Raw genomic sequence first — 21428 nt, 5'->3', positions numbered from 1 at the left:
TTATAACTCAAGTCAGTCTGGGGTGGGGACCGAGAATTTGGATCTTTAATAAATTCCCAGGTGCTGCTAGTGGTGGTCCAGCGACATTTTAGAGACCCACTTCTTTTGAGCATTCATCCCCAAGTGGCCATCTGCTTTCACACCTCCACCCTCTCTTGCAGGTGGGCTGCAGGGAATGAGAAGGGGGAGGAGGTGGAGGCAGAGGGCCCTTAGTCAAAGGTGTGTGTCTGGAGTAGTAAGAATGGTCCAGGGCCAGGCTCTAACCATCTTTATTTTGACACATGGCACACTGACAGGTAGGTGGTCCCCGGAAAACATATGCAAGGCCCTGGGGAAGAGGTGGCTGTGGAGCCAGGTCTCTGGATTGAGGCAGGTGTTCTGGGGCTTGGTGGAAGTGGAGCTTCCAGAGTATTGCTGGAGAAAGGCACTGGTCTAGATGGTTACCCTTTATTTGCATACAAAATAAGTTCAGTTTCAACACATCTAACTGGGATGTGGTCCTTCCCCTGGATGGGATTCCTGACTCAGTTGTAGCACAAATGGTTGGGGGCATGTTTTCTCTATAGCCCTGGCACTCAACTCTGCAGTACAAATTACATATATTTAAAGAGATGCCCATGGGTCTCCCCAGACCAATTAAATTGGAATCTGGGGAGCATTGGATTCTGGGTGAGAATTAAGTGACTTGATGTGCAGATGGGTGAAGAATCACTGCCCTCGAGCTAGCTGCTGTGTCCAGGGCTGGGGAAGGGTGTGGAAACTGGGTCTCTGTTAGCCATCCTCCAGGACCTGACTTCCAGCAAGAACTTTCTGCAGGCCACAGATGTGGCATTTGGAGGAATCTAAGAGAAAAAGTGAATGAGAGCATTCCTGGGTTGCCTTCCTGATGTCTGCTCATCATTTTGAAAAGAGTTGTTTCTTTGACTTTTATGTGAAAGCAGAATAAAATATCACATCAGAATAGAGTCAAATCTATGGACTTTTACATTTTAAGAAGAAACTGCAGTGTCCTGGTGCCAGACGTTTCAAAGTGCTATGTAGAGAAGGTCGTGAGTGTGACACAGTGTCTTCTTGTTAAAAGGGAGATCATTACACAGTGTTTAAGCTGTGGGACATGCCAAGAAACAAAATTCAGGGAATTGCAAGGATTTACTTATTTCAAGTATATGGCTATAGAGTTTAATATGGAATATCTATTTCATGTCTGTATTTGGAAAACATAAGATACAGAAATAACTGCCCCTATAATTAAATGAAGAGAACAATCTCTTCAGAGTTCCTGTTTTCTTCTCTTTTTTTGTATTATGCTAAAACAATGTGTGACTCTTCAGGCTGAGAAGATAGCTTTTGGTTGATGCAGGGAATCCTGGCTGTCACTAAGGGGTGATCCCCTTCAGATAATAGACCCATTTAATTCCAGTTTCATTGCCTTCGCTGGGAGGGCAGGTCACAGTGAGCTTGGTGGTGATGGGGATTTTGCTGCCTGATGGGTTTCCTTCAAAGAAAACTGTGATGTTGTTGATCTTCTTGGGCCGCACAGAATCCAGAGCCCGGACGAGGAAGGCTGGGCTGTCCAGGGAGTAGGAGAAGAACACCGTGTGGAAGAAGACATTCTTGAAGGGGATGATTATGCTATAGCCAGCTCGGATCAGGAAGGGGCCTTGGGGCTTGGGGTACAGGGCCTTTCCAAAGAGGGGGATGGTATATTCCCCGCCCATAAGTGATGTCAGCATCAGGGTGCACTTGGTCTCACCCAGGTGGCTGGGCTCAAAGAAGACTTCCACGTTGACTTCAGTGCCCCCCTGGGCTCCTGGAGGTGCGGTGATAACTCTCTCTGTGTGGAAGTCTGAACAGTCTGTCTGAAAGGGGAACAAACAAACTCATCTCACAGAGAATCCTACAGAGCATCCCAGGACTCCAGTCCACCCCACCCCTCCATTCACAAACAGTGCTTGTGTGACGATGGGCAGGCTCTAAAACAGTGTCCTCAGAATCTATAGAGCAGAGATCTTTGCAGGGTAGGTATATCCATTATTATTCCTATTTGCTACCAAAAAATGGAGGTAAAGAGACTTTAGTGACATGCTCTAACACACACACTAGATCATGTTGGTGGTGCAGTCACTGAGATAGTCAGGATGTTTTGGGACAAAGGGCTGGGACAATGAAACTATTTTGGTTTAGATATTAGGGGTCCCCAAATCTTATACATGAGACAATGCAAGACAATTCAGAGATGAAATTATTGGGTTATAAGAGTCTTAACCTAATCAGTGCATTAATCTCCTTGAATAGATTAACTGGATGGTAACTGTAGGCAGGTAGGGTGTGGCTGGACAGGGTGAGTCCCTGGGAACCTGCCTTTGGGGTACATATTTTGTTCCTGATGAGCAGAGTTGCTTTTTTTGCTTCCTGGTGACCATGTCCTGGGCTGCTTTCCTTCTCCATGTCCTCCAACCATGATGTCCTGCTTTACCTTGGGCCCAGAGCAAAGGTGTTGGCCATCTATGGACTGAGACCTCTGAAGTTATGAGCCCCTAATAAACTTTTCCTCCTCTAAGTTGTTCTTGTCAGGTCTTTGGCTTGCAGCAGTGAAAACCTAGTTACACAGCCCCCCCCATGGGGTCTGATAAACTCTGACCCTTTGTAGCGTGGCAAGCTGCTTCTCTACCCTTGTGCTCTTCTCAAAAGGCCTTTCATGAGACCCTGAGAAAACCACAGAAGCAGAATGTTTATACAAGATGAAACTGTTATGAGGAAAACTCTACAAAACCCTGTAGTTTTAAATGTGCTTAGTCAACTTAAAAATCATTAATTCTGGAGGTCACACATGGGCAATATGTTATCAGTTCCTCACTAGCTTCACTGTAGATACCGTCTCTGATGTGTGGGTTATGATGATAACGGTTGCCTAGGTTACTTTCCAGGGACTTGAAGGCTGTTTTTGCTGAAAACACTGACTTTTCCCTTGGACCTGCAGGTATCTGATGGGTGACTGGAATAGGATGAAAAGGCTCGGCATCTGTGCAGCCTGAACTTTTGGGTCAGATTCTACTCAGCTCTGCATGTTGACACCTTGGTCGCCCGTGGGAGCTGTTTTTCCTACTGCACCACTGTGCTTTCAGCAGCTGCAGCGGTTCAAGCACCTAAAATACTTCAGCACAGGGTGATGGTGCCAGCACCAAGAGTAACTGAGCAGGTCCCAGGACAAGTTGACCATGACCACTTGGTGGGCCAAGACTTGTGCAAGAAGAAACATCTTTTGGAACTTGCCCCTGGCCAGCAGAAAATTACTGGACTTTAGTCCACCCCCCAAATTAATAAAAGCTTACATCTCTCTTTGTTGGGAGAGCAGCCTGATTTCCCTCTCTCCATCACGGCTGTCTCCCTCCAGCTGCATCCCCAATGAAAGCCTTGCCTGTGTGTCTGTCTGTGCTCACTCGGCTCAATTCCATTCCTACCACTACTGATTCAGAAGTCTCCATCTCCGGTAACAGATGTGGCTGTTCCCCCATATCTGGTTTTTCTTTCCTTCCATGTACATGGAAGATGATACATTCTGGTTCCTTGTGAATGGGTGGGACTGCTTCTGGACTATTATCTGTGAGCGGAAGTGAAAGGTGTCACTTCCACTCTAGAGCATTTAATTGCTCTCCCAAATCCTGTCAGGGTCTTTCACCTCTCTGGTTCTGTAACTGGAAACATTTGAGAGTGTGGTTGTTTTTCGGTTAGGTCCCCAAAGCCCCTGTAGACACTCATGGGATGATAGTATAAGTCAATATAAGTAAGAAACTGTTCCTTTTTATTCCTTTTTTTTTTTGTGGTACTGTGGATTGAACTCAAGGCCTTGTGCATGCAAGGCAAGCACTCTATCAACTAAGCTATATCCTCAACCCAAATCTGTTCTTTTAAGCGATTGAAATCTCAGGGTTATTACAGCATAGCCTAGCTTTTCTTGACTGATACAATTGATCAAATACATGTTGACAATAGCCACAGAACCTCTGATTTTCACAAAAAGCCCATTTTTCCTAGTTCCTCTTGTTGGTAGGAGTGGTCCTGTAAAGGTTTGTTCAATTGAATATTAGTGGAAGTTATGTATGCAACTCCCCTTCTGTATCCTTGTTGCTGACTAGAATGTTGATGTCCTGGTAAGCTACATTGGCCCATATGGATCAAAGCAACTCTCTGCAGAATATGGAATATCAGCACAGAAGGAGTCTAGGTACCTGTTGTCATGGGACTGCCATTCTTCTGTCTCATACTATTAATGCCTGGACTGTTATTTATGCAAGGAAAAAGCGTCAATTTTGCTGTATTTGGAGTTTCAGTCTTTGGACCTATATTCCAATTGCTATAATAGCTAATATATGTGGAGTCCTTACTGAAGGGTAGGCACTAAGAAAATGGCTTTATATACATATTTGAAAGTACTTATAGCAGTCCTGTGAAGTTGGGGTTTGCTATGGTTTGAATGTCCCACCAAAACTCATGTTGAGATTTAATTCTCATTAAGAGATAGGAAGATTTGGGACCAGGTGGGACATGGGTCTTGAGGGCAGCTCTCATGGATGATTAGATCAATCATGGATCAACAGACTGTTAGAAAAGCCAGTTTGACTCTTTCCCTTAGACACACTTCTCTCACCATGGATGCCAATTCCAGACTGACTGCAGAGTACTCACCAGCAAGAGGCCCTCACCAGCCCCAGGCCCTTGACCTGGAGCACTCAGTCCCCAGAATCATGGGATGAATAAACCTATATTTAGAAATTACTCAGTCTTGCTGGGCCTGGTGGCACATGCCTGTGATCCTAGCGACTCAGGAGGCTGAGGCAGGAGGATCGCAAGTTCAACGCCAGCCTAAGCAACTTAGCAGGGCCCTAAGCAACCTACTGAGACTCTGCCTCAAAATAAAAAATAAAAAGGACTGGGGAGGTAGCTCAGTGGTAAAGCATCACCCCTGGACCCCTGGGTTTAATCTTAGTTCTAAAAAATAATTACCCAGAGCTATTCACTTGCAGCAATAAAAAAATGTACTAAGGGGGTGTCCTCTCAATTTATGACTTAGAGAGCTTAAGTAAATGATTTATACAATGAGTAAGTGGTGAAGTCAGGATTCAAATCCATGTCTGTTAGTCTACACCCTAGACTTCTGACCACCAAGTGATACTGTCTCCCTTTATTGACCCCTGAGCATGATACAGGAATCGACTACCCTGCCATAAGCCCAGCTTGTTAAGATAGGAAGTCTGTAAAGGAAGCGCCTAACCTGGTGCTATTTGTTTCTAAGCTGGGACTTTCCAGCCTAGATTCAGGCCTCCAAGGTGGGGGTTGCTATGATAGCACAGTACCATTATTTTTGAAACCAGACTTCTGGCAAGAGAAGGGTCTGCTCACCCTGCAGAAGTACTCTGTTTTCAGCCGGGTATAGTTGGTGAACTTCACGAACATGCTTTGATTGCTGCCAAGAACAGTCTGGAAATGGACAGGTTTTTCAGGAGGTGCTGGGACGGCCTTCAAATTGAGCTCATATTGATAATAGCCCAGATCATAGTGGTGCAAAGTTAGTCTTCCAATGGTTTCTCCAGCTTTCAGGGGCTGGAATTCGAATGAGAACGTGCCCTGGAAGAGAAGATGGAGGCTCTTGTCCTGCAGGAAGTCTGACCTACTCCCTGACACCCTGGGACCTGCCCAAGTCCTCACAGCAGGCTGGTGGCAGAAATGGTGCTTCACATGAAAATGTCCACACTGATCCTGAGTCCAGGGTAATACTGAGTCCATGCCAACCAGCAGAACTCTCATACCAAAGTTCAACAGGAGTAAGTTGAGAAAGAGCAATCGAATGCCAGAATTTGCGTAGCTCATTCGCCCTCCTCTGTACCCCTTTCTAGCTTTCTTTAGCCCTAGTATTTATTTATTTTTTATTTATTTTTTAAATTTTTTATTGTTGGCTGTTCAAAACATTACATAATTCTTGATATATCATATTTCACACTTTGATTCAAGTGGGTTATGAGCTCCCATTTTTACCCCAAGCCCTAGTATTTCTATATCTGAAATATCTTTGAGTCTAAAAAATAAGTGTTGGATCTTCTCTGCAGAAGGACATTTATGGAGACCATGGCACAAGCCAGAGTGTGAGGTCAGGTGGCTCCTTCTTTGTACAGTCAACTCAGAACAGCTCCCTGTGTTCTGCCTTGACTGGCTTTCTCTTCCTTCATGGTTACCCATAGCAAAACAAAACAAGAAGCGAAGAGTATTGCTTGTAATAGCAAAACAGGGAGAATAATTCAAAGGCACCAGCAGTTAGGAGGTTGGTTAAATAACTTATAGTTTTCCCCACTTCAGTGGCATATCAGGTTGCCATAAAAAGGATGAAGTAGCGCTATAGGCATTGAAATGAAAGGTGCTGGTGATATTGTAAGTGGAACCAAGGAAGTTCCAAACATGCATACAAAGTTTAAATTCATTTTTGTGGAGAATAATATGTCTAGTGGGTATAGAAAAGAGGTTGTGTGGATATATACTCAATTGTCACTGGTGGTTATGTACGGGTGGGAGAAATGGGATTGTGCAAACTTTTACTATTTCCTATACATCTGTAGAATTGAAATTTTGTTTTATCATGAGTAGGTATTTTTTTTTAAAAAATGAGCTTTAAATGAAAAAAATAGGATAAAAGAGGATATTACTGAAGTTGTAGATGTTAAACAGAAAAGATCATGATATAAAAATTTATATGGTTTTTCAATAAAATTAGATGAGATATACAAATGTACAAATATAACTTTAAAAAAAAGTCCCAAAGAAGACACAGAAAACCTCCATAGTCCTGTAACCATCAAAGAAATTGAATCAATAGTAAGAAATTCTTTTTCCTTAAAGAAATTTCAGGATCATAAAGTTTTCCTTGTAAGTTATACCAAAAAAATCAAGGATGAAAGAACCCTAGTAGTATTACACAAATTTTTCAGGAGAAAACACAAAGAAAAATACCCATGCAAACAAGTATAACACTGATACCAAAGTTCAGCAGGGACAAGAAGAAAAAAGAGAAACTGAATGATAGACTCTCTCCTAAACATAGATATAAAATGCCTGGTAAAATCTGAGTCTAACAGGATTAAAAAGGGCATACAATAGCATGAAGTTGGGTTTATTCCATGAACAGAAAGGTGGTTTAACTTCAGAAAAACCAATCAATCAGATTAAAAGGAGAACAATCACATAGGCATCTTAATTGGTGCAGAAAAAGGATTTGATAAAACTCAATATCCATTCATGTATTAAAAACTCTAGAAAACTAGGAATGAAGGGGAAATTCTTAATCTGATATGGAGTATCTATAAAAAAAAAATCTAAAACAAATAACAATGACACTTTGAAAGTGTTGCTTTCAAGATCCGTAACAGAGGAAAGATACTCTCTATCACCATCCTGTTCAGCATTGTTCTGAACATCCTAGATAGTGCTACAAAGTGTGAAAAAGAAATTGAAGGGAAAGGTTTAGAAAGGAAGAAATAAAATTATAATTATTTTCAGATTATATTATTACATGTACAGAAAATTTAAAACATCTATGCTTGAAATCATTATTAATGAGTTAAATTTATAAGATGATTGGATTTTGAGTAGTATATACAAACTGTATTTCTATATGCTTGTGATAAATAGTGAAATTTGTAAAGATACAATTTATAATAACATTTAACAGGGGCTCCCTTGAAATTGGCCTTCACTATTCATTCTCCTTACCTCTCCCTAATTCTTTAGCTAAAGAGAAGCCTCACTTAGATATTAACTGCTAAATTTTTGTTTAGGTTCACAAGAATCCAGATGGCCTTTGTAAAACCTTCCCTTAGTAACTAATAGCAGGAAGTGGGAATCCATTGTGATATTCTAGAAAATGACACATGTCCTTGCAGAGGAAGAACTCATCCAGGCTGTAGTCTCACTAGCTATTCACTAGCTACCCTAACTCTTCCCAGTAGCCTAAGAACTTTGAGTCCAGAAGATGAAGCTTTGAGTCTGTCCCCTCTTATCTTCTTCGGGATTGGCCTTGAATAAACCTGATTTCCTTCCTATCAACATCTGTCTTTGGAATATTGGTCCTCCGGTGATGGGTAGCCTGAATACTTAGCATTTGAGGTTTCAAATGTATGAAACATAAAAATAAGTCTAGTGAAAGATGAATAAGTTTCTACATAGCCAAGATACTTTTGAAGAGCAAAAATATAAGAGGTTAGCTAGATGTAGGAGCAATCCCAGCAACTTAGGAGGCTGAGGCAGGAAGACTGAGTTCAAAGCCAGCCTCATCAACTCAGTGAGGCCCTAAGCAACTTAGTGAGACCCCATGTCAAAATAATAATAATAAAAAAGGTCCGGGGATGTGGCTCAGTGGTTAAGAGCCCCCGAGTTCAATCCCTGGTACCAAAACCCAACCAACCAAACAAACAAATAAACAAGCAAAAGAGGTTATTAGGTCTTAATGTAAAGCTAGAGTGATTGTTTCCTTTATCAGATTCCAATCCTCACTACAAGTCTAAATATGTTAGGATACTGTGGTATTGGTACAAGGTCAGAAATTAGATCATTATTATATCACAGAAAAGCTAGAACAGACCTATACTTATATGAATTTGACATATTTCATAAATAATCCTGCAGAGCAGTGAGAAAAAGATGAACTTTTTTTTTTAGTAATCTGAGATGATTTTTATTGATTCAGAATAGAAGAACTTGATTTCTTACACTATACATAAAAAACAATTCCAGGCTTTGGGTAAGATGATAGTAGCAGCTACAGCATGGTTAAAAACTCCCTCGACCCTCATGAAACACAAAGACCACCTCAGCTAACAAGAAGAACCCATGATCAACATCTATAGCAAAACTAAGTGGAAAGGTAAGCCCTAAACGGCTGGTCAAGCTACTAATAGCCATGAGACTGGTATAGTAATTAGCCCTATATGAGAAGTAGTGGAGGAAGGGAAGAGAACATCAGTTCTGAGAGCCAGAGGATCCAGAAATCGCCCCTGAGTTGAAGAATCCCACGTGACCTGGAAAACTTGATGGGCGATCTGACAACAGTAGCCTAAGCTGTGGCGGGGGTTGGGGGTGGGGGGTGACTTTGGGCTCTGCTTTATTGTTATCGGCCCTTTAAATGTTCAAAGCAAAGTGATGAAGTGCCTTGCTAAGATGAAATCTGGTGCTGAGAGAAATCTGAGAGAGTAGAATCTACTTGATCATTTAAGAGACATTAAAGGCAAAGGAAAGGTAAAGCCCCGATAAAAATGGGAGAGCAGAGAAAACAAATCTGGCCTCTAGATTCTGCACGTGAAGGAAGAGCTCAAATTGGAGTGAAGGGATTTTGATGAATTCTGGGCAGTTTAAGAGTTCAGGGTGATACATTTACAAGAAGAATAAAAATGAAAGTTGGTCTCCCTGCTGGGTCATAATTCTAGGCCATGTCCTCCCAATCCCTGTTAAAGGTTCTTGGGCCTCCATCCTGCAGTGGTCTGTCTGTCTCTGTGTGTATGTATGTATATATATGTATGTATGTATCTATCTATCTGTCTATCTCCATCTATGTTGGGCTGGGAGTGTAGCTCAGTGGTAGAGCACTTGCCTAGCATGTGCAGAGCCATGGGTTCAAATGCTGGTATTACAAAAAAAAAAAAAGTGCGACTGTTGCTGTGTCATTACGTATCTTGCTTTTCAGCACAGATAGTCCATGTTACTGAGCTCCTCTACCCCTCCTCCTTCTTTGCAGTGCTGGAGAGCAAACCCTTACACATCATGCTGGGCACTCTACCACTGAGTCACACTTCAGCTCTATACTACTTTTGTAATTCACTAAATAAATACCTAAAAAATATTTATCCTGGACAAGGCAATGATAGAGGTGAGGGTCACAACAAATGATAGAGGTGAGGGTCACAACACAGAAGTCCATTTTACCTATCTAAACCAAAGCTAAGTAAGGACTTTGGCAGTAGAGGAAAGGAACTTGAGGTCAGGAAGGCAGGGACAATCAAGTCCCCTGCCTTCCTGAACACTGCTAGGGCTGGCCCACCCTCAGGGCATGCAGAACATGAACCCAGAACCCCTGTGGGCAGAAGCTTCTGTGACAGCCCTTGGGGGTCCCTGGCAGCCAGGACTGTACCTCAGAGTTGGCAGGCACGATAAACTGGGAGGGCAGGATGATGTCCGGCACCCTGCAGTCTGTGGAGAAGGTCACCGAGTAGGGCAAGGGGTTTTCCACCTTGATGGAGGCTGACGTACTCTGCCGGACCAAGCTAGTCATGTCGATGGTTTTGATGACGCCTGAAGGGATGACCTTGAAGCTCACTACGTAGTACAAGAACTCATTGGTGGACTCATTTCTGAAGATCACCTGCATTCACAGGGAGGAAGCAGGGCAGAGGGGGTTAGCCGAAGGTCCTAGAGAGAGGGGCTCCTGCTCATTGTTAGCCTGGCCTGGGCACAGGGGGTGCAGGGGGCACTGCCCTGCAGCCTGACTGGATCCTTGCCAGCCTACCTTTCTCTTAAAGCACTCTGGTCTTAACTAGCCTGAGCTTGCTTTAGAAGAGGCCAGAGCAGCTTGTCCAGTGCTGGCTGGAGAGCTCACACTTGTCACTGCACTGAGCTGTCCCCTTACTCCTGAGACTGACTTGTCAATATGCTGATATGATCACCATTTAAACTTCTTTCTCCAGGTGAATGAGGATGTTGACCTTGTGTGCTTATTGGTCATTCACATAGCTCCTTTTGTCAAATCATTTGCCCATTTTAATACATTGGGTTGTTTATCTTATTATCATTTGGAGACATTAGTTATTATATAATCTATATTTTATATATGTTCTCTTAAAATCCTTTTTAATCAATTTTTTTAAAAAAAATAAATGTCAGCAGAATGCATTACAATTCTTATTACATGTATAAAGCACAATTTTTCATATCTCTGGTTGTATATAAAGTATGTTGACACCAATTTGTGTCTTCATGCGTATACTTTGGATGATGATGTCTATCATTTCACTTTAAAAATCCTTCTCTTGGTGATTCCAACACGTATCATAGCTTTGACTACTATATATAAATGGACAACTCCCAAATATTACCTTCTTCCCTGACCTCTCCCATGATCCATGCTTTTTCCTAGAAGCACATATCTCATTCTGAGACAATACATTCATGGTGCAATTTTATATAGTGTCTGTGTCTTCCCACTAGACAGTGCGTTCCATGAGAACAGAACTGTGCCTGTATTTGACCATTGCTGGGTTGCCACACCTAGTACACTCCATGTTCAATAGACACTCATTAAACAAATGAACGAATTAGGCAAAATAGCTCATGTGTGAAAGGCCTCGCAAGGTCTTGGATTAGTGACTATGGGAGGACACCTGTTATTTCCTAATACCAGGATTGCCAACCTCAGGGTCAAGCCTCCAGGGTTTCAGGGTGGTGCCTTCAGTACACAGATACCTTTGCATTGTACAGCCCCTCCTTGTGGGAGAAGAAGTTGAGCTTGTAGTCCTTCTTGGAGCCAGAGAGTACGTCGATGTAATCAAGGCCCTTCATAGTGACACTGAGGTCTGGCTTCTCTGGCTTCAGCATTTCCACAATGACCCGGAATCTGGGGCAGAAGAGCACGGGAGGAGAGGAGAGAATGAGACTGCTTGTCCAAAGGAAAGAAGGGAAGGTGCTATGCCTGCTCTTGGTTTTATGGAGAGCATGTGGGTCTAGGGTTCCGGTCTTATTCTGTCACCAACAGTATCAGTAACCACCATTTATTGACTATCTATTATGTGTGCCAGATACTGAGTCATGTGTTACAGGCATTTACACCTTGTACTGTCTACAGAAGGGGCATGTCACTAACATCTCCACTTTACTAAAGCAGAAATAGAACTCAAAAGAAGCAAGACAACATGCTCAGGTAACATGACTAGTTATTGGCAAGTTGGGGGTTCAAACTTAGACCTGGGCATTTATGCCTATGCAAAGCAGGTGACCTCCAGCAAGTTACACCTCTTCTTCCAGTCTTTAGTTCTTCTCTGTAAAAGGGGACCACGCTGGGTGACTTGAGTGCCTCTAGGCCTTGCATTCCATTCTACTCCTACTGCAGGCCAAGATCCAAGGGACTTCATTCTCTGGCCGTGGCTTAGGTAATAACACAGAGCAGTCAAGAATAACAAAGGTGATTATCATGATGCGAGCAACAGCTAACATTGATGGGAATTTATTTTGTGCCAGGCATTATTCTAGGAGATTTATGAGAAATAGCACTGAACAGGAGAATCTCTCCAGAGGCTTAGAGTTCAGGGTGCCTGGCCACATCAGACTACTTTGTCTTTGATTCCTGGGGTCCCACCCATTCTCTACAGGCACTGAGCAGGGGAAGGACCAAGCTGGATGGTGGAAGTTGTCCCTCCATCTTCCCATCCTGACCCCCTTACCTCTGGGGCTTGTTCAGCCAGTTGGTGACTGGCAGGAGCTCAGTGTAGGGGGTCTTACATGGCACTTCACGGCTGATATTGGCTACAGCTTTGGGAACGTCAGAAGTCCCAAGCAAAGCATACAGCCAGCCAGTCCCATCCGGGAGGGGAAAGAAGAGAGTGCCCTGAGGAGAAGCAGAAGTGGATCAGAATGGCACAGAGCGTCCTTTATTAAAGCTCTGTCAGGCATGGTGGGAACACAGGATTAATGGAGGCCTTGCAAATAAACATCACACTTGTGGAAAGCCGCTTGGCAATGTGCTCAAAGAATTACAAAAATGTTCATATGAATTTGAACCAGGAGTCCTACTCCAGGCACACGCATGCGCATACACACACACACACACACACACACACACCAGACACCTAAAATATTGATGAAAATATAGAGATAAATGTTCAACAAAAGGGAAATGCTAAATAAATTATGGGATTCTCATTCAATGAAATACTAGGCATCCATTAAAATGGTTATAACAAAACTGCATAGTTAAATAGAAAAAAATGCTTTAAGTGAAAATAAATGGAAAACAAGATCAGGTATGCTATGGTGACCTTATGGCTGCATCTGAATAAGTCCTGGTAGCAAAGACAGAAAAAAAATTTTCACTTTTTATAGTGTAGAAGATTGTGGTTACTCTCCTTTTCTTTTTCTGATTTTTATTACAATCATCACAATGCTGTTTGTGCAATCAAGCTAAATATTTACTGCTCAATGCTTGGTTTAGGACTTCATTTCAGAACTGAGCCCTTGGCTCTAAGAGCATCCCCTACAATGAAACAGGGACCCAAAGAGAAGCCAAAGCTTGACAATCTGCATGACTCCCCACTGTTCCATCATGATCTGGAGACTCTCATCTCAGTCTCTGAGCTCCAAATCTGACTTCTAACATCTCGCCTTCCTTCGACTATGCCAGGGATCTGATGGGGGGACCTCAGCCTACCTGGTGCTTGCGATTCTCCACGTTCATGGTGCGGGGCCGGTAGGTGATCTCATAGGGCTTGTTCTGCTGATGGGCCTCCAGGGTGACGAACTCAGGCCCCTCCCAATGCTCGCCCTCAAAGATGGGGCGCAGATTCCAGGTCTGGTTGGTGCGGTTTGACAGCAGGATGGTCTGCGTGTGCTTGGAGCGTACCTGGCAGTTGAAATTCACCACCTGGAAGAAAGCAGTCACGTCACCTTCCATGGCACTTGCCCCTGGTCTGTGTGCAGGTGCCAGAGGAGCAGAATGAATGCAGGGAAGACTCATTTTAACAGCACTTCCTATCGTGAGTTCCAATGGGTAATTTTTTTCTTTCATTTTTTTTTCAACAAATATTTATCTTGTTGCACAAAGTGTGCCAGGCACTGTTTTTGGTTGTGGAGTTACAGCAATGAACAAAGTCACAAAAAAATCTCTGTCCTGGAAGAGATTACACTCTAGTGGGGAGAGACAGACACAGCATGTAGGTAGGGGAAGGACATGGGGGTGGGAGTTCGGGGTAGAGGGCTGGGATGAAGCCAGGCAAGGGCATAGGGAATCCTGTGCCGGATTAAAGACCAACAAGGACAAAATCAGGGGAGACCTGAGGGAAAAGAGCCTCCATGCAGAAGAAACATTGATTGTAAAGGTCCTAAATTTGATAAATGACGAGGGAACCTTTCTAGTAAATGGGTGACGGGGAGATAATGGACAGGGAAGAAAGGCATGTAGGACCTGGGAATCCTGGAAGAGGCCTTTCCTTCTGTTGAAGTAGTATTTTATTTTGAAGCATGGTCTCAGTTGCCTAGGCTGGCTTTGAACTTGTAATCTTCCTACCTCAGCCCACCTAGTGGCTGGGATTACAGGAGTGAGCCAGCAAGCCCAGCTAGGATTTTCTGATGTATGGGATCTTTGGTGTAAGTGGAAGAAGGTTCAAGAATGACCCTCGTGTGTTTAGATCGAGCGACAAGAAGGATGGCGATGTTGACTGTGAGAGGAGCAGGTTGGGGGAGAGATTCAGGAACTCAGTTCTGTCCAAGTTACATTTGGGAAGAATATCAGTCAAGCAGGAAGTGGAATTTACAAACTGAGTGAAAGGGAAAAAAGTCCAGGTGGGGGATATAGATCTGGGAGTTTTCCATGTGGCAATGCTATTTTAAGACCAAGAAACTGGATGAGATCAAAGAGGAAGGAATATCTTTAGAAGAAAGAAGGAATCTGAGGACCTTGATTCCTGATGGACACACTCCAAGGTTAGGAAGAATCAGAGAAAATGTGACGTAGCAGCCAGTAAGGTGGGAAGAAACCAGGAGGGGGCGGTGTCCTGGACTTAAGGGAAGGGGTGTTTGAAGGATGAGGGACTGGTTTATGGTGTCACGTGCTATCACAGGTCAAGTAAGACAATGGGTAAGAAGCAGCCATTGAGTTTATCAACAAGGTCAGTGTGGTACAGGCATAAAGTTGGCCAAATAGATCAATGGACAAGTATAGAGTTCAGCAACAGACCTACACACACCTGGTCAACTGATTTTTGTTAAAGGTGTCAAGGCAATTCAGTGGAGAAAGGGAAATATTCTCAACAAATGGTGGTGGAATAATTGGATATTTGCATACAAAAATGAATTTGATCCATATCTTGCACTAGGTACAAAAATTAACTCCAAACAGATTGAAGACCTAAATGTAAGACTTGTGCCCGGACTATATAAAGAGCTCTCAAAACTTTGAGAACCACGACCTAATTAAAAATAGAAGATTTGAAGACACTTCAACAAAGAAGGTACATGGATGGTGAGTACCTGAAAAGATGTTCCACATCCTCGGTCATTAGGGAAATGAAAATCAAAGCCTTAATGAGATACTACTACATACATACCTAGTAGAGTGGCCAAAACTTTAAAAACTGAGCATATCAAATGTTGACAAGGACATTGAGCAAGTGGCCATGTCAGACATTGCTAGTGGGAACATAACAGGTCACAAGAGGAAAACTGGAACAGAAAAAGGATATGAAAGGGAAACCAATCTGACAGCTTCTTAGAAGGTGAATAGGGACTGAGCCATTCCACAGCTAGGTGTTTACCCAAGAGAAAAAAAAAAAGAATTGGTTCTTGCTGAGACTTGTTTATAGCATTCTGTACGATTCCATCCATATAACATTCTTGAAATAACAAAATTTCAGGGAGGAGGTCATGTCATTTTTACTGAAAGCAATATTGTCAGAAATAGAGTTGAAAGCACTTGGGTTCACCCAAGGCCATTGTTTAAACCACAGAGAAGGTGTTATAATAGAATTTGATCCAGAAGGGGCATGCTTCCTTGAGAATGTAAGTCTTGAGTCTAGAGCTGAGGGGTGAACAGGAGTTAACTAGATGGAAGGGAAGAAAAGAATATCCTAGTAGAGGGCATGGCTTGATCAAAGTCCCTCTGGTGGTGAGGGAACAGGTCTGAAGGGTTGACATGGGTGCTGAGGACTGAGTTCCCTCGTGGGGCTCACTTCTACCCCACTCACCTCTTTTACTGCAGGTGGTCCTACGCAGACTCCAGACAGGGTGAGGCATAGAGGATTACCTCCCTGGATGAAGCAAGGCACGTTTTTACAGAGACTCTCCTTTCCCACCTCTGTGGGACAGTAGGTCACTTCGAAAGAGACTTCCATGCCTGAGGTGATATAGCCTTCTTCTGGGGTGATGTTGAAATGAGGCTCAGTTTTTTTGGTATCCCATTTAAACCTTTGAAGCAAAAGAAGACAAGGAAGACAGTTTGCTAGTACTCCAAGGGTATTCTCAGTGCCCCTGAGACTATGGACTTTTCCTGGGCTTTTGGTGGCTGGGTTTCCTTCTCTTGTCTGTTCCTTGGGACCTAGGAGGCGAAAGATCTGCTAGACAGAGCAGAGGCAGTTGTGGGACACAGGACAAGGTCATGCCCTGGGTAAGGTGATGGGCTCCTTCTGAGCTGAGCCAGGGTGGAAAGTGGCCACATCTAATCCTAGTACCCACGCGTGACACATCAGGAGTCAAATGCATGATTGTGTGTACACAGGCGTTTCCAAGGTCACAGAGCTGGCAAGTGGCTAGGTGAGGACTGAAGCCCTCCCAAGGCTACAGTCTTTGCCATTCCCTGCACTGCCTCTCAGTTTAGAGCCATCAGGGGGTGACCATCTCTTCATATGAGAGTCAGGCCTGTTCTTGGTGGCACTGGGGTTCTGATGGCCCTGTGTGGTCGGGTGCTTGGTCCAGGCAGGAGCCAGGACGGATGGTGCAGATTAGTGCCTCCAGTGCCAGGACTGAGTCTTTCTGTGATGAGTGCCCATGTGGTGTGTGGCATGAAGTGTGGCAGGAAGTGTGGTGGGAAGTGTGGCGGGAAGTGTGGCATGAAGCTTGTACTGCTACATCAGAATGGCAAGAGACAAGAGGAAACAGCGTGGAAAGAAAAGCTGTCAGAGATACACTTGGATTCCCCTCCTGGCTGTGTGATCGAGGGCAAGTCACTAACCATTTTAGGCTTCACTTCATCTGTGAAATGGAGACACTGTAGTAACCTATCTTTGAGGATCCTGGGATAATTAAACGGGAGATTATATGCAAGAATGCTCAGCATTCAGCCTTGCACCTGGACTTGATAAATTTTTGCTACATGCGTTATTTTACTTGATTTCTTTGTCCCTCAGTTTCCTCATCTGTGAAACAGATTAGTTGTGGGATTGGTCTCCTAGGCTTGTTGGGATTAAATGAGATGAGCCAGGTAAAAGGGCATTTAACAAGACAGAGCAGATGTTCTCTATCACATCGATTTCAGTATTCATGGCGGTAGCAGCCACTCTGGTGAGGCCACTGCTGTCACATCCTGAGGTGAGAGTATATGTACAGAAGGGAGAGGACAGAAATGAGAAGTCGCTGTCCTTGCAAGACAATGGCAATCCAGGCAAGAGCTGTCTGCTGCAGCCCCGGGTGGGGGGCGCTGTTCCCTACCTTGCACCCACATCACCCGAGTTCAACATGAGGATGCGGCGGGTGGCTTGAGTCTGATACACAACTGGTCCAAAGGCAACATGTTCCTGGTCCAGGGAGATCTCCAGGGCCTGGCAGCACCCGTTGATGAGGAAGAGGGGGCGCAGGAGTCCCATGCATTCCATGAACACTTCTTCGGAGAAGGCAGGGACACGCTTCTTTGGGGCAAAGGTGACTTCCACTTTACAGACTTCTTTGGGCTTCAGAGTGATGTTCTGGAAGGGCTTCAAGGTGATGACCTGGACAAAGCGACACTTGGACTCAGTAGCTGAAGGTGTCAGGGAAGCTCCTGAGGCCTCCATTTCCTGAGGTCCCAGCCCAGGCGTCAAATGTCACATCTGCTCTTACCAGCAGTGTAATCCGGTAAATGACTTAAACCTTCTGTGACATGTGCTCTGGTGAAGGTTAAGATCATGTATATAAAATGTGTGGTACATAATAGGCATCCAATGAACGCCAGTTCCCTTTCCAACTTATCTTGGGCACTTCATTCTTTCTTCTCCATGGGGAGGAGGAAAAGAACAAATAGTACTGGGAAAGAGGAAATAGTACTCTGATGTTTCCTGATGTTCCCTGGGATTATTATTATTATTATTGGTACTGGGGATTGAACCCAGGGGTGCTTTACCACTGAGCTACATCCTTAGTCCTTTTAATTTTTTTTTTTTTTTTTTTTTTTTTTAGCCAAGGTCTTGCTAAGTTGCTCCAGCTGGACTTGAACTTGTGATCTTTCTGTCTCAGTCTCCCAAGATGCTGGAATTATAGGCATGTACCACTATGCCTTGTACTCTCTGGGATTATTAAGACGCACATTCTGCCCAGGTCAACAAAATCAGTATCCCTGGGAGGGCTTGAAACCTGCATTTCCAAAAGTGCCCTCTGGGTACCTCCTGTATTCTAAAGTTCAAGAGCCACTGCACAAGTTTGGATGACTTTCCCTTCAGTCCTAGTAAAAAGCAAATCCAAACCAGCCTTAAGGAAGTCAATTCCCTTTGGATACTTAAGCTCTCTTTGGTACAGGGTATTGGGCACTCACCCACAAAGGGACTGTGGCCACAGGGAGTGAGGTGAAAGATGGAGAAGCTACAACCAGAAAGTAATCCTAGAGATTTCTCAAAAAAAAAAAAAAATGGTGTTGGGAGCTAGGCTCAGGGTGATGGAGCCAGCACAGGTCATCTGACAGCTTTGGTCTGACCACCTATGAGGCAGAATTGGGATGGCCAAACTGTTAGGGGCCCCAACCCATTGGGACTTTAATTTGGAGTAGTGTAGTAGTGGGCAAAGGGGATCAGCCCGCTGCGTCTCTTCCTCTGACTGGCCTCTCACAGCTCATTTTTCTGTGTCCTGAAATCCCTGGGTAGTCTGTGGCACTTGTTCTACACTGATTCACATCTGTTTTATTGTGAAGGAAGGCCCCTTTGGAGCATATATACCTTAGCCCTCCTATGGCCACCCCTCCTCAATCCGTCTGTCTGGGAGACACCTGTTCATCCTATAAAAATAACTTCAGACTCCTGAACTCTGAGGCCTTCCTAGTCCCCTGAACCCTTCTCTGAGTAGCCCTGTTCCCAACTCCCACTTTGCTTCTGCAGTTTCCATGATGTCCTGGTATTGTCTATGTGTCTGTGACCCCCGAAGACTGTGAATTTCACCAGACCGAGGTCTTTCATAGTCACCTTTATGTTCCCCACACCTAGCATGTATTCACTGAGCAAATGGAAGAATGAATTGAATGAAGGAATGAATGTAGTCCATCCTTAGAATGAAAAACATGTGGCCTCTTTTTGAAGGGCCATCCAAATACTGGTGATGGTAACCTGGGTAGCAGGCATCCTGGACTGGAAGCTCCTCTATCCAGGGACCTTGTGGGCATGGATTTAATTACAAGCATGCCCTTCTCCCACCACTGAGGAGAGCTGGACAGCCTTTCAGGGAGCAGATCGGCAATGCTTATTCAAACACACTTTTCCTTTTCGCCCAACAAGCCCATTTCTAGGAACTTGTTGTAAGCAGAAAATCACGACTGCACGCAAAGTCCTAGGTACGTAGGTATTTCAATGTTTATAATATAAAAAAGCTGAAACACCTCTAATGAACAGAAAGAGAGAATTGGTTCATCTACCTGGTAGAGGCACAAATGAACAAATGACACTGAATGACATGGAAAATGATATGAAAATGTAAAATGAGAGTAATAATATTAGGGTGCTAACCCCACACTGTTTTGGGGACATGATCAGAGATAGCACGTGGAAAACTCTTTGAATGGTCTGGCACATTCTAGGTGCACAAGAAATGTGAGCTGTTGGTGCTATAGGTCGTTCTGATCATCAGGAAGCATGGAGAGGTCCCTGGAAGTCCCCTGAGCACCTACCTTGGGTTCCTGGAGTTCTGGAACAGAGAACAGGACTGACTGGTTAAATGTGAGCTGGGCAAGGCTGTTGTTCTTGATGGAAACCATTTTCGTCACAACGTTTCCTGGTGAGACAGCTCCTAACTTCACAATCCTGTTGGCTGGATCTAGGACTGAAATCTGTAGAAGAAATGAGCAAGAGGATAGGAATAAGGGCTCATTAGTTAATGGGAAAAATATGTATTATGATACACCTATCCTGGCGAGGCCAAGGGTGGCTCTCTCTCTTTTAGCGCTCTAACTTCTTCATATGGGTGAGGCATTCATTCACTTCCTCAACACTGATGAGCATAAAATGCCCACTCAACTCTTCACAAAATTACATAATGTAAACTGGGTTCAGAGAGATGAAGGAAAAAGCACAATGCAGGGAGCTGACACTAGACTGGGGCTGAGGGAGGCCTTCCTGCAGTGGGCACTGGGTGCTAAAGCAGGGCAGGGCCTAATAGGCATGGCATGGGCTGGGGAGCATGCAGCGGGAGGAGATGGGCTGTGCATGGCCCTGGGCCTGAGAAGGTGGCCTACCGAGGCCTGTGGAGCTAGCAGACTAGAGCAGGCTGGAGAAGCGGTCAGGTCTTGCAAGGTCTTGTAGGCTATTGTAGGTGGTGAGAGGGAGGGTGGTCTCTATGCTGGGAGAAATGGGAAGACAGAGAAGCATGTGGTGACCCGACCCAGTGTGTTTGTGAGAGTGCTCTGGCTTGCTCCTCGGGGGAGAATGGACTAAGAAGGGAAGAGAGAAAGCCCAAGGAGGAGAGGGGATGGCGGTTTGGCTAGAGTTGGAGAAAAGCCGACACAAGGCATTGATCAAAATGTTGATCTGGATCAGGCCGAGCCTTGCCCTCCAGGAGGACTTGAACCAAAATAAGTAGCAACCACTGACCACTCTCCTTTGATCAGTTACTAAACTGTACTCCTCCCTCCAACTATCTGTATCTTTCAGTCCACATGTTTCCATTGCGCCTGAAAAGGACCCCCCTGACTGGCCAGTGAGAACCTGGAGGCCTGAGAACATGTTTAAGTCACCAGCATCCCATGGGTGCAGGATGAGCCAATGGAAGAACAAGTGAATGAAGGAGCCTGGCCATGGGGACAGGCCCTGTCTCTGTCCTGGGTCTAGACACACCAGATGACCATGTGCTGCTTCTCCTATGGCTTTAGGGCAAGGCTACCTGGAACATATCCCCTCCCAATTATTTTTGGTTGATGATATATATCATGCATTCTTAAGACTCTTGGAAGGTTTCAATCTTCCCAGACCTTCTGTGACATACAAACATCCCATCAGACAAGCACCTTAAACTTTACCAAGACACTGAGGAGAAATGAATGGGCAGCAGGACAGATCATTTCCTTTCTATCTGGGGTGCCTGGGTAGAAGAAATCCTTGACCAAATGTAATCCTGGGACCCATGGTTGGCTGGAGAATTTTAATCAATGGGGGTGTTAAAGAAAGATGTTTCATAGCTGAAATCTATGTCTGCATATGTCACCTAAAAATGTTGTCTATTAAGCCTAAAAGAAAACACACCCCAAG

General features: G+C 44.3%; 1 protein-coding gene across 5 annotated transcripts in view; it reads right to left on the bottom strand.

The window, feature by feature from the left end:
- Nucleotides 1-253: 253 nt before the first annotated feature.
- Hydin (HYDIN axonemal central pair apparatus protein) overlaps nt 254-21428 on the bottom strand; it is a 398809-nt gene continuing 377634 nt past the window's right edge. For all 5 annotated transcript variants that reach the window (XM_058575799.1, XM_046435142.2, XM_058575800.1 and 2 more), the window contains 9 exons: nt 19856-20014; nt 17443-17720; nt 15984-16203; nt 13454-13666; nt 12471-12634; nt 11497-11647; nt 10169-10399; nt 5401-5625; nt 254-1859 (listed from right to left, as the gene is read on the bottom strand). In XM_058575799.1, coding sequence (XP_058431782.1) covers nt 1377-1859; nt 5401-5625; nt 10169-10399; nt 11497-11647; nt 12471-12634; nt 13454-13666; nt 15984-16203; nt 17443-17720; nt 19856-20014 — 2124 coding nt within the window. In that variant the 3' untranslated portion in view covers nt 254-1376. The remainder of the gene's footprint in view (nt 1860-5400; nt 5626-10168; nt 10400-11496; nt 11648-12470; nt 12635-13453; nt 13667-15983; nt 16204-17442; nt 17721-19855; nt 20015-21428) is intronic.

The sequence above is a fragment of the Marmota monax genome, unplaced genomic scaffold (genome assembly GCF_021218885.2).
Source record: "Marmota monax isolate L192 unplaced genomic scaffold, Marmota_monax_Labrador192_F-V1.1 WCK01_AAM20220418_F8-fsc00024, whole genome shotgun sequence".
NCBI classification, from domain to species: Eukaryota; Metazoa; Chordata; class Mammalia; order Rodentia; family Sciuridae; genus Marmota; species Marmota monax.
The sequence above is the reverse complement of the archived record's forward strand: the minus strand, read 5'-3'. Positions and strand labels throughout refer to the sequence as shown.